Here is a 22,008-nt window from a genome sequence, read left to right on the forward strand (position 1 = left end):
TCTGCTTTTCAACCATCACCTTTTCCAACACTCTTTCTGAAGATAAGTTTCATTTTGTAAAGATTAATGGTGGGTTCTACACTCAAAAATAGAAAAAAAAAAAAACCCTCAGGTCTTCTTCACCTACACGAAATCAAATAAAGAAGAGGGTTAACAGCGAGCTGTCTCACCTTCCTGAATGGCTGAATCCCTACAATTATTTGTGGTAATGTCTCCGCTAATGCTTCTGATGTAAGTTCTGGATTTTCCCATTTGCTGTAGGATGATTTTGATAGCACTTCTATTTTGGAGTAAAATGATAAGAAAGCTGAAGCACTAGGAATAGCTCAGCCACCACCCATGGATATTATTAGTGTGGATGCACTAGTATTTCTGTGAAATGTCACGTGCTGCAATTTGAATATTGCACGAAAGATACCTATACGACAACCAACAAACAAAGATTCCTTAATCATATAAAATTGTAATTTTACTCTGTAACTAATCCTAAGGGGTGGTTCAATTGGCAAAAAAACCTATGCTTCTACATAGGAGGTTAGAGTTTGAATCCCTTCGGGACCTATATTAATATAGGAAGCCTACTCTCTGAGGATGTAGTCGTAGTACGAGCAAATTGGTCGAGATGAATTTTAGATCCAATTTTTTTTTTACTTAGTAACCCCATGACTAGGGTTGTGAGTAAACCACATGACTGGGGTTCAAGCTACTCCTGGGCCAGGGAAGCCACACCTTCCACCCTAATTTTTTGGAAATTTCATCTTGGCTTCTTTCCATGTATGAAATGTCAGCACTTGCATCTCTCTTTCAATTTTTTGAAAATTTTCTCCTATTTTCTCAAATTTCTAAAATTTTTCCTCTAACACACTTTCTATGTATGAAAGCCTTTTGGTTGAAGAAAATTTAAATTTTAAAAATAAAGGCAATGAGTAAAAAAAATCATAATATTTTATATAAAATATAATTTTTTAATCCTCTAATGAAAAAGGAAAAGAAGAAGCTTTCAGCTTTCAAAGCATATTAAAACGTGTAGAAATAACCGTTGCGTGATTAGAAGAAATGGAGTGGATTCAATGAATGGAATATTACACTTGACAACCTGATTCATGAAAGAGCATGAGCTGGACCAGATATTGCCACCCTCAAGTATGTCAAATTGTGGAACTAATCTAGCTCGCTGTTTGAATGGTGAGAAACCAGTTGCCTTTTGCCTGGCTGGACCAGATATTGCCGCCCTCAGATGGAAAGGTTGGCAACCTGGCATTTCGAAGCTTGTTTGGATTTAAGGAAACCATTTGGCCAGCAGGACCAGATATCGCCACCCTCAGTTGGAAAATTTTGGATTCAACCACTCAAAATTCTATACATCACATAACACAATAGCCTGGTTTCATATGCCCTTTGAAAAGCTTAAGGGCCTTTTTGGTTATCCGAATTCTGGGATTTTGTTTACCAAAAAAAAAAAATTTCCGGGATTTCAAATCTCAGATTCATGTATTGGAGTTTAAACCGATTTCGTTGTAAAATATTCTTGAATTTATGAAAATTAAAGATTTCATTTTTTGTCTAAAAATGTAAATTAAATCATTCTTGGATATTGGATGAAATTTATACATTTCACCTTAAATATAAAATTGATGACATTTGAGGATAATTTTTTGAACTAAGAATCATAGATTTGAAATCCTATTTCATTTCGAATTATTTAATTCAGGTAATCAAATAGGTCCTAACGTCATGAGGGAGACAAAGCAGGTGGAGATTCCCTTGTTATGGTGGTGGTTGGAGGACTCTTCCTTTGAATTCCAGGTCAGCATTTTAAGTGGGACCAGATGTCCACTGTCAGTGGATTTCCACATCAGTATGACATGGGCTTGGTGCAGAGGGACAATGTTACAGTGGGTACTCGGCTACCGAGACCACCCACTAGTTCATCAAAATGGACTGTTCGATGATAGTTAATAGTGATTCGCTGACCATGAACTAACGGGTATCAGCTAAAGGGAATTGAATATTAAAACGTGATGGTATGGATGGTGGGTCCTACTTGATTTGTGGACCCTGCATTATATTCTTATCTTATGGTGTGGTGGGCGTGGTGAGGGAGCATAGGAAGTAGGACATGATTCTCCCCAAAAAAACAGAATTTTATTTTTTATTTTTTTGTGTATCTGAGGTTCATTCGGGCCAGCTTGCGCATCTCGATTACATCATTAGGGAGGAGCTTTGTCGTCCTCAAGGGTCGAATCCATGACCTTTCCACTGAGAAATATGAATCTTACCACTCTACCAACCCTGCATTGACATAACAATGACGTGTTGTGTCTTTTCGATTGAATCATTTTTAAATTAAAATATTATACATGACTGAATGTATAGTTTATTAACCACTTATTGAGAGATTCCTTCCAAGAAGAGGAGCCAAATGATTACTCATGTGAACTTCCATACGCGTCAATCCCTCATCGATTGCCCAATATCTGACGTATCGAGATTTGTTGGTCGCCAAGAAGTTCATGCATGGATGGATTCAAATGTGGCTCCCTGTCCTTGGAGGGATCTCCTAATGAGTGCTCAGTGGAAATCTTTTGATATGACTTCAACAGTGAACGTTGGATATATAATAGTTTCGAATCGAAATCTCTTTAAAAAGATCTTTTGTTTCATGGTAGCCTACTCCAGTCCCTTTACGAAACTTTCATTATTGGGGTAGCCAAATGGCATAATTATAGGATTCAACTATGCGTAATCTATTAATCCAAGGTTACTATCACAGTACTAGTTGCACATAGACTCCTCAACAACCCGAGTTAGTAATTTGAGTTCGAATTCATCTACAGTTCTACATCAACAAAACTCAAGACAGGGAAAAAGATAGGGATGACAATTGTTTCGACTTCAACAACCGAATGAGGAATTTGAATTTGTTAAACTAGGATTTGAGAGGAAGATAAAAGAGAAAGAAGAGGAAGACCATACATAATTAGAATAGTTCGGATGCAATGTGCAACCTATATCTACATTTGATTTGTTTTACATTTGAACTTGCTGAATCCTTATTATAATGAGATACAGTTGGCATACAATTCTCTTGAGTTCTCTTGATGAATTTGAATTCAAATTTCTATTTGGATGTTGAGGTCGAAACAATTCTTCCTTATCTTTTTCTGATAAGTTATTTCCTCTTATAGCAAAAGTCACCTGAAATTAAGTGGTAACCCTAGTTTTAAGGTTGGTGGATGTATATTAAATAAAAGTATTCATCTGCAAAATGTGCTGATCTCATTCTCACCTAACAGGAAGCTTCCTGGAAGTTTCCCATGAACAACAAAAAGCTATCATCAGTTCACTAATCTCTACTCTACTTTTCAGTTAAAGCAACTGGACCTACAGCTTCTATTGATTTGTTGAGCCTAATTTACTCAATTTTAAATCATTACAATTTTGTTAATGGGACCCTAATGCAGATACTGATTTTATGGTACCTAAGTAACTCACTTAAGCCATACACTTATGTTAGTTAAACTACATTCTTAAAGTGGTTAATAAAATACCATGTTAGAGTAAACTTCTGGTCTATAACTAGACCTGTAAACGGATCGGATACTCCAGTATTCGAATCCAAATCCGATTAGCAAAACCGCTATCTAAATCCAGCAGAAATTTAGAGAAGGCATCTGAATTCGAATCCGGAACTTTATCTATATCCGATAATAATCCGATTCGATAAACTATCCGATTATTGATTGATAATTATAATTTTTTTTTTCATTTTCGATTTATAATTTCCGGTTACCGATTATCGGAATCTAAATCCGATTGTCGGCCCTTTTTTGTGAAAAATGTTTAATGCTTTACTCTAACCAGATAATATTTTTTTTTTATTTCTGATTATACAATTACCGGTTTCCAAATTCGAATATCGGCTTACGAATTCGATTATTATCCATTTTTAGAGAAAAAAAATGTTGAATACTTTACTCTATTCGGATAACTTTTTATCCGGTTATTATCCGATCCAATAAGCAATTATCCAAATCCGAATCTGAATCCGGTTACTTAACGAATAGATATGAATTCCGGTAAGAAAAATTTTGGATATGGACACCCTTAAATGAATATGAATGCGAATTCGGAGGCGGATTTTGACTATCCATTTACAGGTCTATCTATAACTAGTACAAAGTTGGCCCGTGGTGCAATAACTAGTAAAGAGGTCAGGGTTTGATTCTCCTTAGCGGTGATATATATGAAATCATTTGTCGCCAAAAAAACATAAAAAAGTCTTCCGACATGTAATTGATTGGAGACGATAAAAGGCTATCATCATCGTATCAAAAGCAAATCCATGAAAAATAAGACGAGTTTCTTATATGTAATAATTTACAAACTCAAGAAATATATATAAAATTAGGATCTATGCTACATAAAAAGACCTCAAATTTTCCTTGCTGTTGTCAAAACAAGTGATCACCCAACAATAAACAGTTTGCATCATCAAGACAATGGACCAAAATATTTGAGTGGTGGGTCTAAAGTCTAAATTCAACATTGACTAAGTGAAGGAAATCTAATGTTAATCCAATTGGAATTCAGACTTTTCTTCTTTTTTACAAAGCTTTCAGATTTATTTTTTGGGGTTTGGTTAACGACTTAAGATAAAAATGAAGATGACCCATTAGTTATTGATGAGATCCAAAGAGTCATTAGTTTAAATTTGGAGAAATCACATCATGGATTTCATCTGATTTTAAGAAATTATTTTAATTAATAAAGACAAAAGCTTCATAGTATACTGCAAAGTTACAAATTTTGTTAGGACTAGAAGCGAAGTTTTACTTTATATTTAAATTATATAAAGCTATCTTCTCCTGAAGATATGGTCGACATATGCGTAAGCAGCTATACATTCAAATTTTATAAAGCTATCTCCTGAAGATATAGTCGAGATATACGTAAGCTAACACAGACAAATCTCAAATTTTAAAAAAATATATAAAATAAAAGAATTTCATGACTTTTGCTTCATTTAACCATCTAACATTGACATTCAACCATTTGCTGAAGTTCCATAAAAAAATTTCTGTCCAATTGATATTGTGATTGGTGTGGTGATAGCCATGATACATCTTTTTTTGATATTTGTATCAGCTTCTGAATAGATTGAAAGGGTATGTATTCTACTCATAATTATTAATTGAATATAAGGGTGTCAATCTGTACAGTTTCGGTAATTCGGCATGGTACAAACTTTGAATATTGAAAATTAAAATCGTACCATACTGAATTTACCCGATACGGTACAGTTTCGGTATTTGTAAAAATTGTTCAGTATTAAATCGGTGTGGGAAAACGGTTTAAACACAGTATTTGATGCAGTACAATTTTGGTACGAAAGAACCCATGCCACTTTTATTATTAATTCATTAAGATTCTAATGAAATTGCAATCAAACAATCGACAGAATTTGATATTACCACAGATAAAGCAAGTAAATATAATAAATAAATACAAAGCAAGTAAATCTAAGAAGAGAGTGAGGATGAAACAAAAAATTGAAACAGAGAATTAGGGATATGGTAAAGGTAAAGTGTTTTAATTGTAAAATTACATTTATATCCTTTTAATTTGGTACGGTACCAATTCGGTACAGTTTTGATACATACCAACAATATGAGTACCTGAAATCGGAACTAGAAGAAATTCAGTTTCGGTATGTAATGTACAGAATTTTGAATGGTGAGGTATGATGCGGCTTTAGATAGTGCAGTACGATACAGTTAAACGGTTTCGATACGCAATTGACACCCTTAATTGAGTAGATTTTATATCCACTAATTAATTGATTTTATTTCTATAATTTTGATGATTTTATATATTTTATAACAAATTATAATTAACATTACTATTTGTGCTTGCAGAAATTCAACCAAATCTGCAAGGTATTATTGAAAAATTCTTTGAAAAAAATATTAAAAAATCAAATTGGATTTTATTCTACTCAAAAGAGAAAGTTTTTTCATCAACTTATAGGATACTCTAAAGGCTTCTTCAAGTCAAAATTGTGGAAATAAAGATTCTTTTCATGCTTCAAAGTTTATTTCAAGTTTGGGACTAAATCAACGAAGGGAAGAAGGAAAAATCTGGTTTTTAAGTGTTTTTGTCCAATTTCGATCAAGTTCTTCATCGGATGGTCATCTGGTGTCCAATCAAGCCGATTTTGGGATATGAGCTTTATAACTTCTTATTCTTCAAATCCAACAGTGGGATTGTGGATTTGAACTCTTGAAATCAATCTGATTTGTACATCAAATTTTTGTTTTGTTGAGTCAAATTAGAAAATTAGAATTGTACCAAATTGATTAAAGGAAGAAAAAAAAAAAAAAAAACAACCTAGCTTTGGAGAAAGGTAGAAGACGAATTTCGAAGAAGTTGGTTGGCTTTGGAGACTTAGAGAAGAAGACTTGGAACTTGGGAATAAGTTTTTCATCATCTTATTTCAATGTTCTCGAACTCTTTTGTGATGTTTTTAATATAAAGAATGAACAAATTTAATTTTTATCAATAACAGATGTAATCTAACTTTTAATTTTCACTATTGAATTTATCAATATAATTTTGAGTATTGTTTTCACTGATTAAGTTTTTACTACTATTTTTAATGCTTTTGATTAATTGGCCATTAATCAATTGATTCGTTAATCATAATGAACTAATGGGGGACTTATGTGTTTAGTTCGTTGGAGTAATTGTCATGAATTACATTTAGGATAAAAATATATTTACATGGTTTGTGTAGTCATTACGTGGGAATCTATAGATTTTAATGATCTCTTAGTTGTTCTAACAATTGAGAGAATTTCTATTAGTACTCGAGAAATACTAGTAAATAGGGAAGAGAATCTCGACTATCAATTAGAAGAAAAAAATACTTCAGATTATAAAGATGGATCAAAGGGTGGGAATGATTAGTTATGACGAAATCTGACTCGTAAGTTTTTAGCTATTAACATATCTAATTTAATTTTTAATTTGCAATTTAGTCTAGGTTAATTTTCTTTCTTATTATTTGTTTGAATAAATTTGGTATAATTAATTTAATACTTACTCTATAGTCCTCGAGAGAACAATCTTTTCATCATGATATTACTTGTTATGGCATTGTACACTTACGTTGTTATTTTTCACAACGATAAAGCTGTCTCCTCCTGAAGATATAATCGAGGTACACGTAAGCTGTGATAGACATATGTGAATTTCAAAAAAAAAATATATATATATATAAAATAAAATAATTTCATGACTTTTGCATTAACGTTCATTTAACCATCTAACATTGACTTTTCGACCATTTGAAGTTCTATCTAAAATTTTCGTGGTGATAGACATGATGTATTTTTTTTAATTTTTTTTATATATATTTGTATCTATCTTCTGAATAGATTGAAAGGTTATATATTCTACTTATAATTATTAATTATAACAATAAAAATTTTTAAACATAAAAATCTTCTTGCTCCCTAGAGAGGGCAAGGCAAGATTCCTGAGTATATGCCAAGAAATGTGAAGATTCTTTTCTTTATTCTTTAAGTGTATGTTAAAATACCATATTCAATATTTTTTATTTTTATTTTTCTTTTAATATATTAAAATTTTTATATCACTTATCATTTTAATTTTGGTATCATAAAAGTCATTTGCAATTGCATTGAAAAAGTGTAATACATTATATATATTTTTTTTTCTTTCATTTGTTTTCAATCATTTTCAAGACAACTAAGCATAACAAAATTTGTTTGGGAAAAGATCTCCATGAGAAGATATTTTTCTTAATCAGTGGGTCCCAATATTGATACTCTCTCTTTTTTCTAACTTAATGAATTTTGTATTCAAAAGTGTTGCATCCACAAAGCTTCAGGTTGACAAATCCAATTTTGCATAGGTTTTTAAGGTGCTTATAGCTTAAGGTTCTAACTTATAAGTAAAACAGTTATTAATTATTTATATAATTAAAAATGAATGATACGAAAAGTGTGATTTAAGGAATAAACCACCGCCCCTAAACCGAAAGTCCAAAGCGCTTATCATCATTTTTATTTTTCAATCTCGCAATAGAACTATCTAGAAAGTTGAATACACTTATCATAAACTCTGAATTAAAGTAGAACCGAAGGAATCGGTTGATTTGATTCCCTATCATCTCAATAAATTCTAATGCTGAGTCCGACCGATTCCATTTGTGAAAGAAAGGGTACAACAATTAAGAATTCGTTTGGTAGGAATCCCCTCGGGGCTAGGGGCTAGAGGCGAAGCCTCTTTTTATATTAATTATATAAAAGTTCCTTTGAAGATGTAATCGTGGTGTGCACAAGCTGGCCTAGATGAACCTCAGATCCAACAAAAAAAAAAAAAAAAAAAAAAAAAAAGAAGAATGCGCTTGGTAACATTCTCAAAAAAGAGTTAGGGTCATTCTTATGTTACCTAAGTGATACGGAAAAATATGAGGAAACCGGTTTCACCATCGGTTCAACCCTTGACCTGATCGGGAACGATCTAACTGCTTTAGGTTTGAATGAACCAGGTTTAAGGGTAGCGTGCTAAGGAAGAAACCTTGCACGTTCAGAAGGCAAGCGGATGCCCAGGAATCTTGGGATGGATAACTCACCAAGAGGCGGTTGTTAGCGCTGGCAGAAGTGGAAGATCGTGCAAACTGGGGTAACCGCCGCGCCTGCAGCGAAGAATCGTGAGATTAAGGGAAATTATCCATCACCCCATGATCGAGTTTAACTATAAAAATCCGACAGCTACCAGAAGAATGCTCGAACGAGTTCAACAGACAAGATTAGAAGGTAAAAACTATATAAGTCATAACCTACGTAAAAAGAAGGTAACTGAATCGTTTTCTCAATAATCGTATTCAAACTCTTGCTCTGCAATTAGCTAGAGCATTTGTGATCAGCTAATCAACTAACTTAGCCTTTCGAGGTGGCCTCCCGACCCCCACGAACGTGCCATATCTAACGATTGTTTTGCAGATCATTCACCAGTGATCTAAGGGCTAAACAGATTTTAGACGCATCACTAAGTGATTCAAAAAACGATTTTTATAAAACATGTAAGAAAAGTTGATAAAATTGTTTTTACAAAGACATTCTCACCCCTACCTTACTTGTAAGCCCCTTTACCTAAAAGTAGAAACGTATTTAGAATGGGTTTATTAGATGTTCATTTCTTAGCAAAGTACAACCTCTCAACATAGAAACAAGTAAAACCAATTTCATATAAGGCTGATCTTTCAAAACGTAAACGTTACCAAAATGCATGACTTACATTGAGGCATGCTTTCAGTTCTACCTTGATACGACGCAATACTAGCCGATACGTATACATATTAGATACAACTAACATGATGCATTTCGTTTCTTGTTTTTCTTAAAGGGCATGTAATGGATTGCACTAAAATGTATCGGAGTGTTAGAATTCTAAGTGCTACTCCTCAATAACAAAATCAGTTATTTTAATTTTGCCTTTATCTTTTCACCCGTCTTGAGTTAAGAGTTCTACATCTAGAAAACTCTAGATCTTTAATTTGCCTTGTCTTTTCACCTGTCGTGAGTTAAAGTTCTGCATCTAGAAAGCTCTAGATCCGTAAAGGATATGGATAATAATTGTTTAATATTCATATTATTGATTCGGTTGTTGAGGAGTTCATGAATAGTTGCTATTCAAACAACATAAGTAATACAAGATGGAAAAAATTATGTGATTATCTACTTTTAGGTTTTTTTTTACAAAAATAATCACTCAATATTTTATTTAACAAAATTAGCTAAAATTGAGTTTGTATTTACAAAACTAACAAAAACAGTAAATTTTCATCCTTTTGGATATTTTTGCCCTTAAAATTGACCATACAAGTATGAGAGAGAAAACGTTTAAAGGGTACAAAAAATTAGTGAATTTTTTTTGGACAAAATAGTAATTTTTCCTCTTCAATGTGGTTAGTTTTAGAGATTAAAATGTCCAAAGGGTGAATGGAATGGGCCTAACTGACATCCCCGAAGTGTATGATGGGTATCGTCTTTCCTCTTTTGATCGAGGTCTGCGGGCCCTACAATATCAACTAAATAAGCGGTTGTGAGCGAGTGTAGGACCTCTTATTCTAGCCCGGGGGTGACAACTCCAACCCTAACCAATCTCTTTTCAGCTTCTTTTGCGAGGAAGCACTTCGCTCACTCCACTTGAACAGATCGAAGGACGCACCACAAGCTTCATTCAAGCATTTCCTCCATAAAAGCTCTTATTCCTATTTATTAGCCTGACTACTCACTGTATTTTGTTAGTTTTGTAAACCCAAAAGTAGCTTTAGCGCGTTTTGTTAAGTGAAACATTGAGTGATTATTTTTGTAAAAAGAAATTTATAACTCAAGTGTTTCTTGATCGGTTGAAAATAAGATCAATCGAGGATAAAGTTAGGTGGATTTGAATTTGAATTGAATTCAGAGACTTATTCTCTACACCCTAAATACACCTAACTGGTACGAGATTCAAAACTAACTAAACTGACTTTACTAATATAGGTAGTGCCAGATGGATGAGTACGAACTTAAGATCTCACTATGGGAGTTTAAGCTTTTAACCGCTCAACTAACCTGCCATTGACAATATTTTAAATCCCGTATGAGCTTTACTGTTTGTCCACGTGTAATGTAATCAGCACACAATTTGTCCGCGTGTACCCTCCATTTGTCAAATTCAATTTCCCCTTTGCCCCTGGTGTGGGGACCAACTATGTTGGGAACCGTGGGGTCAAAGAAAAGCAGCCTGAATACTTGCAACCCTACTGGCCCACTTTTCCCACCCGGACTCGTGGCCGGTCCAAAGTTGAAAATATTAAACAGAAAGCTCCTCTCTCTCCGGCCCCACTGACCCCCAAAAAACGCTATATAAAGGGGACCAAGTTTTCTTCAAACCCTTATCGCTTCACGTTTCGTTTCTTCTTCTCGCTTTTCTCTTCTTTGTTACCGTCTTTCTCTGCGTCTTCGTTTCTCTCTCTTTTCGGGGAGACTCGTTCGTTCTCTTTTTTTCCTATTTTTTAGGGTTTGTTCTTGGGCAATTGTGCCTGTGCTCGAACTGGCTAACTCAGGCGAAATTCTGGAGGAAAGTTCAGATTCCAGCAGTATAGGGGTGGTTCAAGCCCTATATGAAGCCTTAAACACTCGAGACGTAGAGACGGTTCACCGCCTACTCGCGGCCGACCTTGAATGGTGGTTTCATGGTCCGCCTTCTCACCGGCATATGATGCGATTGCTCACTGGTGCTTCTACAGATCAGAAATTTGTCTTCGTTCCTCTTACCTTCGCTGTAATTGGCTCAACTGTGCTCGTTGAAGGCAGAGATCAGAACCATTCTGTTTCTTGGATTCACGCTTGGACGGTAACTTCCGATGGGATAATCACACAGGTCAGGGAGTACTTCAATACATCTCTCACTGTCACTCGTTTTCTTGAAAACTCGAACGAATCCTCACCATCTTCATCTACCTCACCTTCGACTTCTTCCTCTTCTGCATCGCCATCGTCGTCCTTCAAGTGCCAGCAGCTGTGGCAGAGCAAGCTACCTAAGGACGCCCCTGGTCTTGTTCTTGCAATCTAATTGCAAATTTCTCAGTCAAATCGGTGATTTCAGGGTTTGAATAAAAGGGAAAAGGCGCTTTCGACATTCTTCGTGTTGGATGGGCTGAAGTACCTGTTAGATTTGGGTCAAGAAATTTGTTTGTGTTAAAACAGAGTCTATTAGCGATGTAGGGAGGTTGTCGGTTTCCGTCAGTCTTTCTGAGTCTGGTGTGGTTTGTGGTTTCTCATTTCAGTTTCTGGTCATTTGCTTGTGTTTGTTTGAATTTGTTTCGTGTGAGGGAAATGGAGAAGAAGCGATGTTTGCAGAGCTCTTCTCATTCCTTTGTCTTTGTGGTTGTGTGGGTTTGTTTTCGTCTTATTCATCGAATAAAAGGATCTTCCTGGGTTTGCCTTATGAACTGGCCTTTCTTTGTTTTCTTTGAAACTTTTGCAGAATATTTCTTCAGTTCTTCGTTAGAGGAGATGAGTTGCAGAGATTTGATATTCCTATTCTTAGACATGAAGTCAAATGAGGAAATAAATGCAGAAACTCGCGTAAGGCTAAAAGCCTAGAACTTTGGAAAGCAAATCGGATGGGAAAAAAAAAAAATCACAGGACGGTTACCAAACACCAGTTATTAAGGATTCCCAACTAATAAAGTTTCCCAAGGAACGGAACGCGAAAGCGCATGGCACTGACACGCTGACAGCAACCGGTATCCGATTCGGATTCGCGTATCGATACGCGTCCGATACGTTTTATTAAATCGATACGAATGAACCGATTTGGGTGAGATTTCATGGTAGCGGTGATTCCTGAATTTGTTGCCTGAGATTTATTTCTTTTGGCCACGCTTCCCACATGGATCGTCAATCATGAAGGGGTTTGTTAAATGACATTTATTGCAGTTAGAGAGGATTGCAAGGGGAACCACGGATTTCATTTAATGGAAGTAAACAGTGTGAAACTTTATCCATATTGGACAAAATTGCACGTGCTTCCAGATCCTTCTATGATTTTATCTGTGAGGGCTGTTCTTCACCCTATATATATATATATCCTCGTAAAATTCTTTTGGCTTGCATGGCAATTTGAGATTAAAAATTTAATTTTAAATTAAAAATTTTTTTTTTTTTTGAAAATTTAGAGTTTGGATCATCTTTTTATTGAGAGAGTACACTGCTCTCTTAATATTATTCCACCACCACATAATAAGGATTAAGTATATATAAGTTTCATTAAAATCTCAAAATCTCATTTGGTAGAGAAGCATAGAATTGTATGTACTTGTTGATGAGGAGGTGATTCCAACTTGTTTCCCATGAGACTTCCTCCATGTCCCACTAGAGAGCATTTTTACAGCCTCAAAGTCCCACTTGAGAGTATTTTTACAGTATTCAGACGAAAACCATGAATTTATTAAAATAAAAAAATAAAAAAAAAATCTTATGAACTACACAGACCCATAAATGATCAAACTTTTTGCAGTATCGTTATCATTATTATATTATTTTCAAAGAAAGTGCAAATATGTATGTATTTTGACCAGTTCCTCGAAGAAGAAGAAGAGGTCGTCAGTTCAACTCTCTTATTCTTCCATCTGTCCCCGTGTCCATTATTTTGCTGAAGATCTTCTCTTCTTCTTCCTCGTCGTACTTTGCACGGTGAAATATAATTGAAACGAAAGTCCATCTGTCATTGTATGATTTGTATCCTTCGAGCGTATCGGATGCAATGTCCATTCTACCCCCGAGTACCTCCTTCCCTCCGAGATCCCAGGGTTGGACTGGGACATAGAGAGCAGTTCCAGAAGAATCGGGGAAAGGAAATCAAGGGGAAGTCAGGAGTGTTTGAATGTTTTGCGCTGAAGAAGAAGTCAAGATCAAGATTCTTGAGAGCATCGAGGAAGCGTGAGGGAATCGAGAGGTGAAGAGTTTTTACCGACCCATGAAGTAAAAAAGGAGTATTCGTTTAGTTTCTTTTCACCATAGGGTAAACGATGAGATGAGAATCATGAGGCCACAAGATTGGAACAACCCTCGAGGATACAGGGATGGATGGATATATGCTTATCCCTAAAATGGGGAAACTCATAGCGTCTGTGTTGGGGAAAGTGAGTAGGAACGATCGTCGGGAAGGCAGGAAGTCATTGCAACTTGCAAGGCAGTTTGGAATTGACACGTCTCGTCTCGTCTCTCATCAGGATCTCTCCTCTGAGTGTGGGCCCCCCCCACCAAATCCTGAGTAGTAATAATAGTAGTAGGTGGGGGACCAACGGAATAAGACAGCAAGCCAGGCTCCAGCTTTGTAAGACTGTAATTACCGTGGCTAAAGCAATAGTGCAATACAATACAGTAAAATACAATACCCTAACAAGTTAGTAGTGTTGGTTGAAACGAATAAGATCTTCGAGTACCATCATCATCATCATCATCATCTCTATCTCTGTTTTTGGTTGTGCACGCGAGGTAAAGAGGTGGAAAACGACATGTTTAAATTGTGCATGTATTGCACATCTGATTAAATGCTTTCCAGTTTCGACCACCCTTCTGCTACGCGTCGCTTTTTTGGATAGTTGGAGGTAGTTGATGTGGATCAGATGAGTTGAGATTGGTGGAACCACTGGACTGCCAGTGCTGCCCTTCCTCTTGCTCTTGCTCTGCCTCTACGCCGACCCAATGGTTTAGCTGCTGCATCAATATCATATTCTACACCTGTCTTCCTTTTATTCGTTGGAGCAGACCTTGGTGCATTGATAGGATCATCTCCCCGGAGAGAACAATGTGACTCCACACTGTATAGGGGTTAAATTCTCAATTGATTGCTATGTGGTTCAAAATCATCAGGGGAGCACGTCAATCTTTTCTGATAGGAAGCCGATCCAGATTTGAGTTCGGAGTCTCTATCCTAATAGGTAAAGGTTGTACTCTTTTTACATTTCTTGACCACATTAGGAGAGAGTCTCACTGGAAAAAGATTTTTCTCTTTTGTTAAAATTCAGAGGTGGACAATTTCCTAATTTTTTATGAAAATGTATGAAGAAAGCACATATTTCAACTTTGATGATTAGAGAGTCCCAACTTGTAGATTATGACTGTAAGTTTGAAGTTGGGTACGGAGAAAGTTTTCCAACAAAAATTATTAAGGTAATACCATGTAAAAAATTTGCCTCACCTCCCCCGAGATTTTTTTGTGCCGAAACTTTTCGGGTTTGTCCTTTTATCACTCTCTTATCGATATTTTATTTCAACTACGAGCATTATAAGAACAATCTAGGATTGAAATAACTTCGTTGCGTAATCTAATGGGCATGCAAGACAAAACAAAGAAATCACTTGCCTCAGACCAACGATGACATACGTATAATAATTCTATAATTCCAAATTAGAGTTTAATTTTTTCTTCTTCTCCTTTTCTATTTTTTGTAAATTGACAAGGATGTTTTCTGTTTGTGTTTGAGACATGTTGATGGTGATTCATTAGGTGAGTATTCTACTTATCTATCTCAACAACAAATAGAGGAGGTTATCATATAGTTAAGCATTTTATAAGCTAAGACTTTGCCATAACAAGTAGAAAACTAACTTGTGTGTGTGTCTTTCCACCTAAAGAAGGGGACTAACCACCAATCTCATAAATGGTTGAGGTGCCCATAGAAGCTGATGAAAATTCTAGCACTTTCCTTCTTTTTCATTGTCACAATCAGAATTAAAATCACCTTTAGCTGTGCCATCAAAAAAATATAAAATCAAAACCCAACTGTTGTGGGCCTTATGAGCATGAGGTAAAGCTTAAAGCACTTTGTCTTTCTTTGACCATGTCTTCTTTGATAAATACCAAATACAATTCAATGTACACAACCTGCTGTTCTGACCATAAATTACTAAGTGACAGGAGATATTTTGCCAATGCAGGTTAGTAGGATGGCTAGGAACCTGACTTCTCAGTGGAGAGGTCGTGGGTTTAACCCTACAGTGGCATATGTAATATCCCTATCTCCTATTTATAAAAACGCCTTTGTGGCGAACTCCTACTGCAGAGCTGTTCTAGTGGTGAAACCAAGTTGTGGGTTCGATTCTTGCTGAGGCATATTAATATCCCCATTTTCCGGCTTAATAAAAAGCCCTTTTGTACATTAAAAAATTTTTTTTTTTAAAAAAAAATTTGATCTTGGTACCCTTTTAGTATAATTTTACAATGAATTATTTATTTGGTGCATAAAGTTCCTGTCACTATTAGAGTTATAATCGTGTGTTTGGATGTGGAATTTTCTCGAACATATAAATCAAGAGAAATGGCATAAAAGCATATTCCAATAGTAACACAAACTGATGCAAAGTATTGATTCAAGTTTAAATTCCTATATTCCAAAATCTTCAAGTAAACAAGATTCCACTCTTTTTTTTATATTCTTCTCCTCATTTATTCAGTTATTCTCTTATTCATCTTTCAACTAATTGAATTGTGGTATGTCAACACATTAAACCTAAAAGAGGGGAAACAAGGAGGCGGGAATGATGTGGTGCGGAAGGATAAAAGCTGGAACCCGGAACCTCTTTGGTCTCTTTACCTTTACACAAGAAGCTGCTATCACTGTGTCAAAAACACGTTCATCTCTCTCACAATTTCACTAAGATATCACTTTTGAAAACTTTTTTTATTAAAAAAAAAAAAAAAAAACTTTGTAAAACTTTACCTAATATGAAATTAAGGCATAAGCAAAAACTACTTTTGCATATACCAATTTGAGCATATGGGATTGGGATTTCTTCATAAGAGAGGTATTGGAATCTTTCTTAAAACCTAAAGTTGGGTATAGTAATCTTCACCCACCCATTCTCTAGAGAGTTTGGCACCAACTGTGGAGAATCTAAATCAATCCACCTCTTTATTTTTCATTTTGTTTCCTTTTTCTCCACTTCCAACCAAACAGTGCCTTATCAATGATTGTGAATTTATAGGAAAGTGATGTTGATAGGTTATATGAGACACCAAAACCATCTTGTGCATACTACCAAAAAAAAATTAATAACCATCTCGTGGAGACAATATGTGAAAGATATCTTTAGTGATATAATGATTGTCAAATTTCGCTAGGTAAACGCCTATAGTGGAGGGCATGGGACCCTCCAAATTAGGAAGATGTCAATTATGGGCCCACCCTAAATTTAATCGAAAATGTCAAATTTTTTTGACTAAATCATGGTTGTTTTTTTTTTCTTAAAAAAAAAAAAAAAAAATCAAAGCAAAACTATGGTTTAGTATTAACAGTTCTATGCTTCGATGAGTGTTGATCAATTTCAACAATTTTTGATGGTTTCCACTTAATTTCGATGATTTCTATAAATACTTATAAAAATCGATGATTTCAATATGGTTTCAACCCATCTCGGTCGTGTTTTAAATCAAAACCGGTCTCGAGACCAAGATCTTGATCCTTAGATAGATATCACACATGAAATACATAGATGGGCACAACCCACTTTCACCCAAGCATACTCAAGAAAGAGAAGAGAAAGAGAGAGAGAGAGTTGACGATAATTAATAATTGAGAAACTTGAATTGTCAGGGTTCTTGCAAAATACCATTGGAAGAGAAACCCAGGTTCCGGCCCATGGATTCAGCCCATCTGACTTTTGAATACATGGGTCCTCAAACTTTGTTAGCAAGGCCCAAATGGGGAAATGGGGCCTTTTAGAAGCTTTTAAGTGGTTTTTTTTTTGGTGGGGTGGAAGAAGAGGATAAGTCTTCTTTGTCCTCCTCAGCCATTTATGTGAGGCATGTATATGCATCAATTTCCTTTGGAGGATGGATTCTCAAGAATTCACTTATCCCAATAACAAAGAGAGTTGACTTGAATGATCCTTTATTAAGAGCTAAATTGGCTAAAGGGATGGGTCATAAGTATTATGGTGAACCTGTGTGGCCCAATGATTTTTTATATATTTTTCCAATAGTAATTCTAGGTACTATTGCATGTAATGTAGGCTTAGCAGTTCTAGAATCATCAATGATTGGTGAACCAGCAGATCCATTTGCAATCCCTTTGAAAATATTATCCAATTGGTACTTTTTTTCCGTATTTCAAATACTTCGTATAGTACTGAATAAATTATTGGGTGTTCTTTTAATGGTATCAGTAATTGCGGGATTATTGACACTAACACAACCCTCTTTCACACAAACATACTCAAGAGAGAGAAGAGAAATGAGAATTTTATCAAATCCATTTCTGATAAAGAAATAGACCATCCATTTCCCTTTGGATGTGATTGATTGACATGTGTCATTCATCTAGAGAAATGGATGGTCCAAATAGACCTAATAAAGTTCCAAGAGAGAGGCTGGTACTAATTGAGAATTTTGAATGTGTGGGTTCTTGCAAAATACCATTGGAGGAGAAACCTAGTTCCAGCCCATGTATTCAACCCAGCTGACTTTTGAATATATGGGCCCCCAAACTTGTTATCAAGGCCCAAATAGGGGGGAATCGGACCTTTGAGAAGCTTTTGAGTGATTTCTTTTCTTCTTAGGGTGGAAAAAGAGGTGTTAAGTCTTCTTTCTCCTGCTCAGCTATCCATGTGGGAGCATGTACATGCATCTATTTCCACCTTTCATGGGTATGGAAATGGAACCCACCTTAGAGGTGTGGGATCCAGTTGAGATATCTACAAAATGCATTTTATACTTAGAAAGAATAAAGATATTTTGAAGAATATAACCTCTATGCATAAATAGTATCATGCAAAGTAACTATCATATAAATTCCCTTTGATCTTTAATTTAATCATATCTTACTTAATTAAAATGTTCTAGTAGCTGTTTTATGGATTAAATGTATCGGAATAACAAAAAGACGATGAACATCGCCGCCATAAAAGTGAACAAATTCCTTATAGTTTATATACATGTGAGTTTTGAAATTTTACTTTAAAAAGTTTTCAAATCTTCCAAAGCCAAAGCCAAACATGTAAGTGCACAAATGAGGTGGTAGTATTGGAATGGCTTTTCATTGTGGTGCTAGCAATAATCCTTCTCTTTCAGATGGCATCATTAGATTTCCAGAAAGGTTTTCATAACCCAGTAGCTACAAAGCAAATCCCAGCCAAGATTCATTAGTTTTGGCCAAATTGAATCCTCTTTTGCAATTTTAAGGCCAACCCAATATATAACAATATTAAAACTTTCTGGTATCAGACCTGATAGGAACATTAAAGGGACCTTAAGGAAAGTTCTGGCTTTTAAATTCCAACACATAAAGGGGACCCTAAAAAAAATCTTTTATGCAAAAGCATTTAGGCTCCAATCATCTTATTTGAACTGTAACTCAAATTCTGTGAAGTAGGTTACTTCACTGCTACTAAAAAATATTTGAAGTTTTAAACTTTTTAATTCTAAGTTTCCATGATATATGGTTTAATAGTTCTTTCAAAGCATGTATATATAATAAATGAAATCTATTTCGATACAAGATATAGTGGTAGAGAGACCGACGAAAAAAACATGCATAGGTGGAAAAAAAAGAAAAAGAAAGGTTGGGGGTAAATTATATAGATCTAAATTAAACAAATTAATGAAGTCAAGATACATACCAACAACACCATCTATGATTTGCATAAAAAAATATATGTATTTCTCGCCTCGGTACTCATTGATAAAGTTTTGGCAAGATTTTCGATGCTTTTTTTTTTTTTTTCTTCTTCTATAGTTAAATATTAGATCCTGAAGTTTCTCCAATGACATTTGATAACTACATTCAATTCGGTGTTCTCTTACCTCTAGAGATGGTCTTCCGTCCAATAGAGGGTGTGAGATCAATGTTGTTGGATTCAAAAAATTTGTCATTAAGTTGAAAAAAATACACTATCAAGAAAAATCAAGTTCAGAAAGACCGTCATTTGGAGTATTATGGCTCCAGTCATCTTTTTGAACTATAACTCAAAGGACGGGGGCCGGTGTCAATTTTTTTTTTTATGTTCAAATTTCCATGACCAACATGGTCTGATAATGACAATAAATTTAAGAAAAAGGAAGACTCTTGGGAGTGAAGCTACACTAGCACTCCATAGATCTATCACTTTCTTCTTTATATAAAAAAATACAACTATGATTACTTAGTTATTTGTTCCATAGAGGAGAGAGAGAGAGAAATACAAAATGTGCTTATCTATATAGATTGTTTATTCATGTATTTTAATGGATAATGATCTATTGGGTCTCAAAAGTTGGTCTTCAATAAATAATTTTTGTTAGGATTATTCTAAATGGTACTTTTTTAACACTTCCACTTATGAAAAGGTTGCAAAATGCTTTTGGAACAACCATAGAATAGGTTGTGGGAAAAAACATTTAAGGGTTCAACTTTTTTTTTTTTTGGGGTCAAAATATAGATCTAAATTAAATAAATTTGTGAAGGTGAGATATATGCTACTGACAACATCCATGATTTGCACAATAAAATTATATTTCTAGCATGAGTACTCATTGATAAAGTTTTGGTAAGATGTTCAACTTTTGAATATGTAGTTAAATATTGAATCTTGAACCAGATTCGGTCTTCCCATACCTATAGAAGTGGCCCCCACACCCCTTGGAAGGTGTGAGATCGATGTTATTGGAGTCAAATAATTTAACAATAAGTTAAGAGAAATATATCGTAGAGCTAGGAAAACCAGCAGAGAAAAACTCGTCATTTTGAGTTTTTTAAAGATGATCTCTCTTTTAATAATTGATCCAGTGTTACCTCTTAAGTTGCATGATATCGATAAACCCTAATTGAACATGTGAACCAGAGGATTCTTTTATGACTGCAGCTAAAAGAAAACTTAGTCAAATTCTTTATTTCCTTTCAATTGGGCATTTCTTTTCCATTTGATTTTGAAAATTTTCAATTTATTTTTTTGGATTTGGGGTTCATTCAAATTAGCTTACGTGCATCTCGAACTACATCCTCAAAAGAGCTTTATATAATTAATATAGGAGGGGCTTTGTCCCTGGCCCCGAAGGAAGTCGAACTCTAACCTCCTATGTGGAAGCATCGGTATTTTTCCAACTGAGCCACCCCTAGACATTGATTCTGTATCTTATCAACTGTTTAACATGGTCACACATCCCACGGTGGAGGAATTCTTCTCACTCAAAAGGAAAAACTTTGCCAAAACTAAATGTTCAATGTAGAATGGAAGATGATTTGATTTCTAGGATTTCTTGAACAAAGAAAATTGAAAATAGTGAATTCATGGATTATATATAATCTTTAATTCTTTTCTTTTCTTTTAACATTTTTTTTTTGAATTTCTCGATTATTATTTTTAGGGTAAAGAACTATAAATATCTTCACTACTTCCTTAATAATTGTTAAAATAAAAAAGCTTTGTATACACCAAGAGGTGCTTATGCATGCATCCAACTCTCTCTCCCCCGTAGAAATGACCCGTGGTGCAATATAAATGATCAGAACCATGGTTACCACTTGATTGTTCTTAAAGTATTCTACCACAACTTCCCAAGTTTGTGAGAAAGCATTTATCAAAATATTATATTGAAACTCCTAAGGATCGCATTCAAACAATTAGCTAGTTTCTTCAACTAAGCTTTCCTTGCATCGAAATCAGCTTCCCGTCGCCTCACAGAAACCTAATGATCGTCCGCCACAATATGGGGTCCTTTAGTCAAAACTCTTCTACAATCAGCTAGAGCTCTAAATTTTGAAATGTAGAAATCATTGCCTATATATCAATAGTTTTTATAATTCAAATCCTCTACCCCAAGTACCTCTGTACCCCCAAAATCCCCTCTCATAGCCCCACTTGACATAGACCACCGGGGCCAGGTGGGCCTTGAGAGAGAAATTTTGGGGGTACGAGGGTACGGGGGTGGAGGATCAAGATTCATAGTTTCTAACGGACTGCAAGGTTTCCATAGTCTATTCAATCTTCAAGATAGAAGACCATATCCAACTTGCTTTCTCACCGGCTTGATGATTAGCAATTGTTTCCATGGATGGCATAATCTCTCCTTCTCCTCTCTTGACAGGATAATGATAAAGCAATAAGCACCCTCATCTTCACTAGAGTCTCCCAACTACTCCCAATCTCCCATGCCATTGGAGAAGCAGCCCTTACTGTCAAAACTATCTTCATCTTCCACAATAGAATTTTTGTCTTCCCCTGAATTTTTTGCACCCTTGATGGTCATCTCAACATAAGATCTACCTTGTGCCAGTTACATTGATGACTCTCCTTCCGCCTAATCCACTATTTCTTTTGATCTTCTTGATACTCCGCTTGAACTCGGTCCGGTTCTTCAACAATGGTTCCTGCCACGTCCTTGTTCCATCTAAGACAATTCTTGTTTATCTCACTATTATCCCTAATTATGTTAGAATGAAAAAGC

The 22,008-nt window shown here is 35.2% G+C and overlaps 1 protein-coding gene across 1 annotated transcript; it reads left to right on the forward strand.

Moving 5' to 3' along the window:
• Window positions 1-1,103: 1,103 nt before the first annotated feature.
• Window positions 1,104-11,652, forward strand: LOC149008147 (uncharacterized). Its single transcript, XM_089167207.1, has 2 exons — window positions 1,104-1,245; window positions 11,144-11,652. The coding sequence occupies exons 1-2, from the start codon at window positions 1,104-1,106 to the stop codon at window positions 11,650-11,652; spliced, it is 651 nt and encodes a 216-aa protein (XP_089023333.1).
• Window positions 11,653-22,008: the final 10,356 nt, after the last annotated feature.

This window comes from Hakea prostrata, chromosome 8 (genome assembly GCF_041222555.1).
Source record: "Hakea prostrata isolate BN-2017 chromosome 8, UWA_Hpros_2, whole genome shotgun sequence".
NCBI lineage: Eukaryota > Viridiplantae > Streptophyta > Magnoliopsida > Proteales > Proteaceae > Hakea > Hakea prostrata.

What these genes read in the sequence shown, in the direction of transcription:
- LOC149008147 (XM_089167207.1), top strand. Translation starts at nt 1,104, where the DNA reads ATGAAAGAGCATGAGCTGGACCAGATATTGCCACCCTCAAGTATGTCA. An exon ending in TGCCGCCCTCAGATGGAAAG is followed by an intron (nt 1,246 to 11,143) that starts GTTGGCAACCTG and finishes TGGCTAACTCAG; the next exon opens with GCGAAATTCTGGAGGAAAGT.